This window comes from Cervus canadensis, chromosome 9 (assembly GCF_019320065.1).
Source record: "Cervus canadensis isolate Bull #8, Minnesota chromosome 9, ASM1932006v1, whole genome shotgun sequence".
NCBI classification, from domain to species: domain Eukaryota; kingdom Metazoa; phylum Chordata; class Mammalia; order Artiodactyla; family Cervidae; genus Cervus; species Cervus canadensis.
This window is the reverse complement of record NC_057394.1, coordinates 49,871,656-49,882,857: the sequence shown is the minus strand read 5'-3', so window position 1 is coordinate 49,882,857 and position 11,202 is coordinate 49,871,656. Positions and strand designations below refer to the sequence as shown.

At 41.3% G+C, this 11,202-nt stretch overlaps 1 protein-coding gene and 1 non-coding gene across 2 annotated transcripts; both read right to left on the bottom strand.

Moving 5' to 3' along the window:
• Positions 1–202: 202 nt before the first annotated feature.
• On the bottom strand, positions 203–347 carry LOC122447708. The gene has a single exon (XR_006271360.1). It is a non-coding gene; the product is annotated as a U4 spliceosomal RNA (small nuclear RNA).
• A 2,636-nt stretch (positions 348–2,983) lies between these two features.
• On the bottom strand, positions 2,984–7,689 carry PCDH20 (protocadherin 20). Its single transcript, XM_043478229.1, has 2 exons — positions 6,964–7,689; positions 2,984–5,932 (listed from the first exon to the last, which is right to left on the bottom strand). The coding sequence occupies exons 1-2, from the start codon at positions 7,093–7,095 to the stop codon at positions 3,209–3,211; spliced, it is 2,856 nt and encodes a 951-aa protein (XP_043334164.1). The 5' UTR covers positions 7,096–7,689; the 3' UTR covers positions 2,984–3,208.
• Positions 7,690–11,202: the final 3,513 nt, after the last annotated feature.

Below are 11,202 nucleotides of genomic sequence, written 5' to 3'. Positions count from 1 at the left end.
ACCAATGCAAGAGACATGAGAGATATGGGTTCCATCCCTAGGTTGAGAATATCCCCTAGAGAAGGAACCAGGCTATCCAATCCAGTAGTCATGCCTGAGAAGTCCCATGGACAGAGGAGTTTGGCTACAGTCCACGGGGTCACACAGAGTTGGACGTGACTGAAATGACTTGGCACCACAATATTGCTTCAGCGATGCTACTTCATTGGCAAGATTATTCCTGGTGTCTACATAAAGACACATGCAGAGCACTCAAAAAGACAAAGGCTTTGGGAAAAGTTTTCAATTAGCAATAATCGCGCCTCGGATAAACCTCATTGGCTTCGATACTGCCACTGCGCAAAGCTAAGACAAAGGCTTTGGATTTTATTTTTAATACATGTATTCTACACCGTTGTTTTAAAAGAAGGATTTTTTTTCTTTTTCCTTTTAACTACCGTTGATAGAAGCATAACTGACAAGAAAACTTTTTTCTTTTTTTTAAATAGGGTCAAGGCATCTAAACAATTAAGTAATGCAAATTGTTTCCTCCCTTGTAGCTGAAATTACTTTGTTGCTTTAAATTTCCCAATCCAAATTAATGAACAATTTTCTCTGTAGTGTAAGAATGGACTTGGCAGTGCAAAGATCAGAGAAATCTCTTCTTCATTAAATTGGGCAAAGAAGACTCACTGGTCCTCAAACTGTTAAATGGATATTAGGGCTTTTAATGAATGGAACATTTATTTTTGTGCCAGCTCAACTAGCAACATTGACATGATTAGCATACATTTTGGCAACCATTCTAGCACAAGGTGTTAGTAAAAAGGGGTTTTTATCTTTGAGCTTAATTTACTTTAACTTCCCTTGTTATAAATGTTTTTAGCGTGGATGAGATGTTTTTGTAAAGGAAATCCTGGCACAAGAAGTTATCAAAATATGTCCTTTTATTAGTGTTAAAGGCATTTTTTAATGCTAGAGATGAAATTTGTATTCCCAAACACATGAACCTCTTCAAATTCAGAAGTGAATTAAGTATTTTGCTATTTATACTGATAATTAAATCATTGCAAATGTGGAGGACTGCTTTTTTTTTTTCTTTTAATGGTGCTGCTTGTTTCACATGTAGTTCTTTCCTGTAAAAAAGAGAAATAGATATAAAAATAACTGGTGGAGAACAGTTTCCTCCATTGCTCTGTATTAATTACAAATGAAGTTTGGAGGGCTATATCAATTATGAATGAAAAGTTTGGGGAGCTAAATGATCTTAGTTTCTTAGCTCAGTTGGCTCTCAAACAAAAAGAATTTCCAATAAAAGTATATTTCCCTTTTGTAGCAAGAACTACTGTTTCATATCTTATTATCTTACTTATTTAAATTGTCAAATTGAAAATAAGAAAATGAGTTAATACATATTCAAAAGATCTTAAGTTTTTGTATTCAATTTTTTTTTGCAATGTGTTTTTATTTTAAAATCGAAGTTTATAACTGAGTTAATAGAGGATTTGCAATTAAAATGAGTGTTTATAATTGATTCTAAGTCATAGTAAATAAATATGCATGTACACATGCATGGCTATAAATTTTCATATGAACTATCAAGTACATAGCCATAGTCTTTGTCTATGATACACACACACACACACACACACACATATACACATATATATATGTTTATAACTTCACATATGTTTAATAATTTACCCAATGTTTATTTAAGTAATAAATTAGTATAACGTATACTTTAGCATAACATAATATTTACAATTTACTCACATTTATCTTTAAAAGCAGATGAATGCCATTAATGGGCACTTCAGTAAAACAACAAACCCATGTTCAAATACAAAACAGTAGAAATGAGAAAATTATGAAAATATATACCTTTAATTTGAGACATATAAACACTTTTGGTACAGTACAGACACATGATGCCAAAAAGTAGAATGATCCAGTTTAAGCTAACAAACTATTTGTTTACACAGATAGTTTTGCTATAGCTCTCATATAAAATAAAATTTCCAGCTCACACAATGAAGTGAGGGTGATTAATCACTGATAAACCAGCTTGCTTCACTGCAAAGCATTCAGTAAAAGCTAAATTATCAAAGAGGTCTGCTGCTGGGCTTACAAATAAACTCTTGGAACTAATCCAAAGCCAAAGAAAGGAAGCCAGAAACGGTAGCCAACAAACCTAAACAACAACAAAACGATAAGTATAACTTTCATAGAAAAGGCCCTGCTAAAACAACAGATAGTGTCCACCAGCTTCTAGAATAATTTTAATAAGATTTATGTTTTTTTTTAATGTAACACATGAATTTAAGCATATAAGTTCTAACACAAAGCCCAAATATAAAGTACTACTGACGAGTTGTGAAAGCATCAAAATGTCATAAACACCTATTAAATAACTAAGGATTGAAACATATCTTTGCTTTCTTGGATGTAACTTCTAGTTACATTTTCTGTAAGAAAGAATTCCCTGTAATAATAGTAAATGAAGTGGTAAAGCAAATAGAAAGCCACGAGAGTACACAGAAAGTGAATTATTCTTCAGCACATCAGATCTTTAACACATGGCAAAATATTTATCCTTGCTAAAAAAGAACTGTGCTTCTTCACAGATGACTTCTTTTTCAAATTAAAGATGCCTTCTCTTTCAAATTATATAGGATGCATTTGTGAGGTGATAAACATTCTGTTTACAAATGCATTTATTTTCTTTTTAATCATATATTTAAGTAGGGTGAAATCCCATTTAATTTCATCTTTGTTTAATGTTAAAAACAATATAATTAAAATAGACTTTTTCATTAATTTCATGTACAACTGTCATGTACAATACCTTAAAATAGTTCCCTGCAAAGGAGCAGTTGAAGCCCTCTTGTGGTTAAAGGAATTTTTAGACAAAAAATGCAATGTACATTTTCTCACCTTACTCCTAGGTTTTAACAATCATCTGCTTGGTGTATGAAAGCTGCAAATCATGTCCAAGATTTTCTAAATAACAGCTCCATAGCTGTTAGTACCAATTTCATTTAAAAATTTCTGTACACATATTATAACCTCTGATTTTGAATTTAAAAACCTGTAAACTGCTATTTACAATATAGTACAAGTTATAAATTAGATGTCCTTCATTGGAACTGCCATCCACATTCTTATTTTGGTGGTGAGAAATCCCCAAAGTCAGCTGAAATATCTCTGCTATCCTACAGCAAAAAAATCAAATATTAGAAATAGCCATTGGTTTCCTCTCTCTCATATGCAAGTCAATTCTTCCTTTTAATGGAGTCTGTACTTCCAAATTGTCATCCTCCCTATGGTGTTTCTTCTCTCTCCTTAAACAGATATATATGCCCATCCCTGTTAAGAACGTGATAGAACTCAAGCTTATTACAGATAGAGCTACTAAGGTGGGCATACAAGACACAGATTCAGCTTTTCTATGAGTTGGTTCTATTGAAATCTGCGGTTCTTTCTCCTCTATGCTAATTTCTGGTTCCTTTCTTAAAAGATTCTCAATGTAGCTCTCATTACTGACAGTGTCATTGACAAATAGATTCACCATGACTGTGGAATGGAGAGGTTCTGGATAACCATGATCACTCACTCTCACCAGTAAACGATGGAGTCCATAATCTGTCTGCAGCAATGCCTCCTCCAAAGTAATGTTGCCAGTTTTAGGGTCAATTCTAAAGGATTCAGGCCTAGGCCCTCTTCTCCCTATGATGCTGTAGGCTATGACCGCATTCATGCCTGTATCTTTGTCAACTGCGTAGACCTCTGTAACTAGTGAGCCAGGGAGAGTAGAAGGCAACACCAATAAGTAAGACATGTTAGACTGAGGAAATAAAACGAGAGGTGGGTTGTCGTTAATGTCTAGAAGGAGAATTGTGATTTTTGCAGTAGAGGAGAGGGGAGGCACACCCCCATCGACGGCTTCAACCCACAAAGTATAGGAGCTTTGCTGCTCTCTGTCCAAAGAGACTTTGGCTCTTAGCATGCCCTTTCCAGTGTCTATGACAAAAATATCACTCTGGTTCACCACGGAGAGAGCGACCCATCCGTTTTGCCCAGTATCAGCGTCTGTGACACTAATTACTCCAATTTCACCGTATCCTGGAAAATTTTCTGGCACAAAGAAGCTGAAGTCCTTGTTGATGAACCTAGGGCTGTTGTCATTTTTATCCAACACTGTGATAACCACAGTGGCTACTGATTCTTGGGGTGGCTTCCCAGAGTCAACAGCTCTGACCGTGTATCTATACTTTTCTTTCTCCTCTCGATCCAACTGAGTAGAAACTGTCAGAATTCCTGTGACACTGTCCAAGGAAAAATATGATGGAGCATCAGATCCCAGAAAATATGAAACTTGGCCCCTCTCTCCACTGTCAGCATCTGTAGCATCTAGCTTAGCCAAAAAGGCATTGGGTGCATTATTTTCTTCAATGGTTAGTTCTACCAAGGGTTGAAGGAAAACAGGAGCATTATCATTGTCATCTAAAAGTTGCACTTTAATCATTTTTTTGACTTGAAATCCCTCAGAGTTCCAAGCTACTATGGCTATTTCATAGAATTGCTGTAGCTCGTAATCCATAGGTTTTGTCGTTTCTAGAAGATACTCGTTACTGTATGGTTTGTAGGGCAATAACCTAAATGGTCCTTCACCATCCAGATAGCAGTTCATCTTGTATTTACCTTCTGGATCTCTTATGGTAAAGAATGCAATTGGAGTGTTAGCAGGTTCCAATTCTTTCAGATAAATAATACCATCTATCTCATTTGCTATATAACGAGGGATGATTTCAGGTGGCCTGAAAATGACTTTGATAATAGTCACCAGGACAGTGATCACAGCAGGGATGCAGCCTGGCCCATTAGCAAGGATGGTGAGCTTGTGTGTTTGCAGAACACTTCCTCCAATCTTACTGAAAAGTGTAATGACCCCGGTGTTTTCATGCAAATGGAATAAATCCTTGGATGCTTGCGGAACTTTCTGACTGTAAGAGTAGGTGATCTGAGCATTGTTTCCCAAGTCTCTGTCCACAGCCTGAACAGCTGCGATCGCTGTGCCCACAGTAGCATTCCCATACACAGTGACGTTGATTTGTGAGTCTGTGAAGAGTGGGCAGTTGTCATTAACGTCAGTTATGCCAATGGTGAGGGTGGCACTGCCTAGCAGTGGTGGAGACCCACCATCCTCAGCTATGATGACGCTCACATACTGGTCCTGGGTCTCTCTGTCCAGCTGTCCCATGACGATTAGGTAGGGGGTGCGCTCCCCGCTCTCATTCTCCTCCACGTCCAGGGTGAACATGCGATGGTAGTCCAGCAAGCGGTAGGTCTGAACACCGTTAGTGCCCATATCTGGGTCCGCGGCAGGATGCTCTATGGCCAGCCGGGTGTTTACAGGTGCATTTTCTGGGACCCAAACTGATATTTGAGAAATAGGGAACCGCGGGGCATTGTCATTGATGTCCCGGATAGCGATTTTTACCTTCACAAACCTAAAGTATTCCTGAGGCAGGACTAGGACATCCAGAAGCAAAAGACAAGAGTCAGCAGAAGGCGAAGAGGAGATGGAAATGCTGCTCCCCCAGGCAGTCCCTCCGCCTCCTTCAAGACACAAGGCTTCCCGGTCGATCTCCTGGGCAGAAGTGTGCAGCTCTCCGGAGCGGTTGTCTAGGGTCACGTACTGTCCGCTCAGCCCCTGGGAGGCCAGGCTGAAGGAGAGAGGAGGGCTCCGCTCGGCGACGCGGTGCTGCGGGGGCTGAGACTGCAGGTCCTGCCCCCCGGCGCTGGGCAGCAGCCGCAGGTCCTCTGCCAGGCTGCCGATGAGCACCCCCGCCGGCAGCCCCTCGTTCAGGCTGTACAGAATCTCCGTGGCCCGGCTGTGACTCGCTAGGCAGCTGAAAGGTCCCACGAAGAGGAGAAACAGAAGCAGATGCTGAATGGGGCGGTGGGGTGGGGGGTGCGGGGCGGGGGGGAGAGAAAGCTTGTTACACACACGTGGAATCACAGAGCCTGGAGTCAGAACACGTGCCCCGGGCTCCTTCCGGCTCCATCCCCGTTCTCAAAGGCAAAGGCTCCAGTCAAAACAGGGTTAAGAGGAAACTTGCTGCAAGGGAGAGATCTGCGCGGCAACGCTGTCTCCAAAACTTATTTTCTGTTTACTTTCCGCACCGCACCCCCACCCCGGCTCTAGCCGGTTCCCTATCACCCTCACTCGGCAAACCTTCGGAATCGCAAACCATCACGCACCCCGGGAAGCGTGGTGGCGGGACCGCGCCGCCCCTAAGGGAGATCACCAGGGCCGGTCACGGGGAGGGAGCGGGCTGGTAGTGGAGCGGGCCGAGAGGTGGGCTCTCTATTTTTTCCCACTGAAGTGTTTCTACAGCTAAGGTCCCAGGAACGGGAAATGTCTTACATCCCTTGCTATGAGACCGATAACAACAACAACAACAATGAAAACATAGAAACTCTAGCCCCTCGGGCTCCCTAATCCACTAAATAAACGCTTTACGTCTGAAGAATTGATCTTCGTTTTAACACGTACCTAAAATCAAATCGAAAAGATCTGAATTTCCACCCCATGATAAGCTCTCACTAATCCCCCTCCCTAGGAAAAGAGAAGCAAACGCGGAAAATGAAATGCAAAAACAATTCGTCAGTTTCAGCAGACAGTTAAAGCCAGATGCCGGCCGCAGAAACCCGTCTATCTTAAAGCCGTATGAGCACACCCTAACCCCCTTTACCTCGTCTCCTTCCATTCCTCCTTCAGAAACTTCTCATTACCCAAGGACTTGCCTATTCCTTGCTAAAATGAAGAGACATCATCCCAAACTCTCTTTCCCTCCCCTCAACCTTCCCGGGAAGTTTGGACTAAGGTAAAAGGTTTGAAAAACATCAAGGAGTAGGAACCGCACCACGGTGCTGCAACGTGCCAGGGCCGCGGGACTCCTGGACCTCAACCCTTACCGGCAGGCTTCCGTGGCTGGCGCTGCTGCTAGGACAACGGAGACTCCCCATATCCGGGCTCGGGCGCCAGGTCGCCCGACTCCAGCTCACTGCCCGGGCCCGCGAGGCGCACGCATCCCTGCCGCCGCGCATTCCCCGGGAGGCTGCAGGCTGCTGGCTCGCGCAGGAGGGCGGCAGAGGACACTCCCTCTCTGGGCATGCAAATCGCGGGGGGAACTTCAGCCAATAGTCCCCGGCTTGTCAATCAAGGCCAGCAGCTCCGGGAGGACAGAAAGCCGTGGGGGCGTTGTGGCACGGTTGTGATTTCCTGCTCCGGACGTGGGCACGTCCAGACCCGGCCTAAGGAGCCGGAGCGGGCACTTGCCTCGGAAGACCGAGGCTAGGCTCTACCTGGCCCGGCTCCGGGCGCGTGCCCCCGGCCTCTCTCCTCGCAGCACCAGTCAGGTCCCAAGTCCACAGGTTGAAAATGTGAGAGGGAGATTTAGATTAAATAAATAAGTCTGCATTTATATCCGAATAGAGCATAGAGAGTAAATAAGCATGCATTCATATCCGAATGGAGAGTAAGTATGCATTTATATCGGAATAGCAAGTCCGCGCTACGGAGCAACCACAGGCGCGATCCCCAAATGCCAGCTTTGCAACCAGTTCATCGGAGACTTGGATTCAGCAATGTTGGCAAGGAGGAAGAAACCCCACTTTCTCTGCGGAGGGAAGGGACTTCAAGCTCTTTGTAAGGCGGTCTTAAGCTGAGAAGCAAATATGGGAACCCAGTGAATATTTCAATATGCTTTAATTTTGAAGCTTCGCTGTTGGTGGCGGCAGAGCTTCTGCCAGTTTCCTTGTCGTAGGCGCAAGCGTCCCTGGGTGTCTGCCTTGTGGTCTTTAAGAGAGTCGCGGCTTCTGGTTAAGGTAAACAGCCAAAGGGGAGGGTGGAAACTATTGCCTGGTAGCAAAAGTGGTTCTGCATGCAAGCAATTTTACCATATTTCTCTAAGGAAAAGAGGTGGATTTTTCTTTTCTTTTCTTTTTTTTGCAGGGCACTTACTGAAGCCTGGGGCTTCCCGCATAGCTCAGTTGGTAAAGAACCTGCCTGCAATGCTGGAGATCTGGGTTTGATTCCTAGGTTGGGAAGATCCCCCAGAGAAGGAAATGGCAACCCACTCCAGTATTCTTGCTTGGAGAATCCTGTGGACAGAGGAGCCTGTTAGGCTACAGTCTACAGGATCGTCACAAGAGTCGGACACGACTTGGCGCTATCTTTCTTCTTTTTCTTTACTGAAGCCTAGGCTTTTTAGAAATCAAGGCTACTTTTCAGGTTATTACTTTTTTTTTTTTCTTGGAATGCTTACTGAGAAAGGAATACTGGAGGAGTGTGGTGCAAAATGCTTGAATAGCCCCTCTGACCCTGGCACTAAATAGACATAAAAAATTCTAATTTATAAAATCAGGGCTGGTGAGAAACCACAGTGTATTAAGTCTGTGAAACACTCTTTGATCTGCAGGGTGCCTGATGGGAAAGACCATTGGCCTTTCCCCGAGTAGACATTTCCATTCATCACTAGGTTTTCATATATCCCTTGTACTGTCTTAAACATGAAGCCCTCCAGTTGAGTAACTAACCACTGAGCCTGGAATAGAAAAGTCTTTCTGTTGGGTTGGAGAAAAATCTGACATCCTATGTTTTCCATAGGATCCACTTTAATTTTTTTTTTTCCTTCTACTCTATGCTGAATAGAATATAAATTGCTTAGCAGAGCTAATTGTTTTGCTTCTGGAACTTCCTATTTTCTCCTCATCTGTACTAATCCCAGAGACACGGAAGTCCTAAATATTGATGCCACACTACATCAGAAACCTGGTGTGTGCAACAGCTTCTTACTGCACTAATATGGCTATACATGGAGTTCACAAACAAAACTTCTTATGATACAAATCTGGCTTATAAAATTAGCTCCTTTAAGCTCTTTGAAGTGAACTTTTTAATGCTGATGAAGTGATAAACACACTTGAACATGTGCATATAGGTGTAAGGCCATCACACAGCTGGTAAACAAACATCCAGGGAAGGATGCCTCTCCTTGCTTCTTCAGCTGCTTGTTCTGCCCCACAACTGAACCTTTACCACAGGACTGGTAAACAGTTACTTTGGGATCTGCAGTTGAAACATATCCAACTTCAAAAATCAGTAGAAAGCTGCTTCTGAAATGTGTTTAATTCACGTCTTCACACAATGCTCACAGCTTCTGAAAGTTTGGGGCACATGACCAGAATTAGGCAATCCATCCATAGTCAGGATACATACAGCTTAGACACACAATCTGAATTAATTCTGCATCTGTACAGATAGGAACAGTGGTAGACCATATTCCCTTACAGCTCATCCCCTCTGCAACAGGTTAAGATTACTCACCTATTTTGGTGAAAATCTGGGATTTGTTTTCTTTAATTTATCCTTTGTCTAGAAGGACACTACAATCAGCAATAATTTTCTCTACTGTTTTTATAAAGCATGACCATATAAATTATAAGTCAAAACACAAAAATTAAACATTCTGGAGATAATGTTTGGGACAGTAATAACCTCCTTTGCTTTAAGTTGCTGTGGTTATTGCAAAGTTCCTGCATGGAAGTTTATCATCAAGGCCAGCACAATCTGGGGTAGCATCTTACATGACACATTCCAGACTGTTAACTGAGCTACTTATTATCTTTCCTCTTTGGAGATCTGAGTTAAGATTTCATGCAGGTTTAAACTGTAAATGAGCTTAGAAATAAAAAGAAAAGAACAAATTCCTTTTTTTCTTCCTTGTATCTTCTTAGTTGGCACTGTGAAAGTGTCCCCAAACTCCTGCTCCTTATGAGCCAGCTCTGTGACCTGCCATCTGGTGTCACATATTTCTAAGGATGACTTAGAGAGCTTCTATGCTATTAACCCCTTGAAAATAATACTTATGAACTTCTCAGATGTCTCATTTGCTCTGGGCCTGCTTCCCAGGTGTTCTATAAAAATCAACCTAGAAGAATAGCTAGATTATAAGCCTCCCAAGCTTATTTTTTCTATAGACAAGGAAAACAACTTGATGAAATAGATGGCCCTGAGCTGAACCAGGGGATTTGGATACCCTTCTCTAGGTTGTTATGAAGTTACTATGTGACTTTAGGCAAGCCATCAGATCTCTCTGCTTCAATTTCCTATAAAAATACCCATACACACTACATACACATGTATGAGGGAAATAGCTTACCAAATATACGTCTTTGATAGAAATTGCATAATGATACATAGATTAGTTTTATCTTTATTTTATTATAGTATAATGCAGAAGGTTAATAATAATTTTCATTTATTGCAAGTTTAAAACTTCTAAAATTGTGAAGTGTTATGTGTTCCAGGTAGTTTTTGTTTGTATTTTTCAGTTAACTCTGTTATATCATTTAAAGTATTTAAATGACAGTATGCTATCCATAACATTTCATGTGATTAATGCATATACAGACAGTTAAACTTATTTTGAACCACATTCTGGTGATTCAAGATTATAAATAAATACAAATTAAGCATATGGCCTTATTTTAAGACTACTTTATGCAAATAAAGACTACATTGAGGTACCAACTCACACTATTCAGGATGGTCATTATGAAAAAATGTACAAATAAGAAATAATATGCATGAAGAAAATGGAACCCACTTCCACTGTGGTGGGAACCCAAATTGGTACAATTACTGTAAAGAACTATATGGAGGTTTCAAAAAACTAAAAACAGAGTTGCTATATGATCCAGCAATCCTATTTTTGGGCATATATCCAGACAAACTATGATTTGAAAAGACACAAGCACCCTTATATTTATAGCAGCTCTGTTCACAGCAGTGAAGACAAGGAAACAACCTAAATATTCATTGACAGATGACTGAATAAAGAAAATGTGGAATATTACTCAGCCACAGAAAGTAATGAAATTATGTCCTTCGCAGCTACACGGATGGACCTAAAGATTATTATGCTAAGTGGAGTAAGTCAGAAAGACAGATACCAAATGATATCACTTATATGTGGAATCTAAAATGCAACAGAAATGAACTTACTTACCAAACAGAAACAGACTCACAGACATACAGGACAGACGGGGTTGCCAAGGAGTAGGGAGTTCTGGGAGTGGTTGGTTTGGGTATTTGGGACTAGCAGATGGAAACTATTATGCAGAGAATAGACAAACAACAATGTCCTATTA

Coding starts and splice junctions, on each gene's coding strand:
- PCDH20 (XM_043478229.1), bottom strand. CDS start 7,095: ATGCGCGGCGGCAGGGATGCGTGCGCCTCGCGGGCCCGGGCAGTGAGC. Junction 5,933..6,963: donor CCAGCCACGGAAGCCTGCCG/GTAAGGGTTGAG, acceptor CGCCCCATTCAG/CATCTGCTTCTGTTTCTCCT.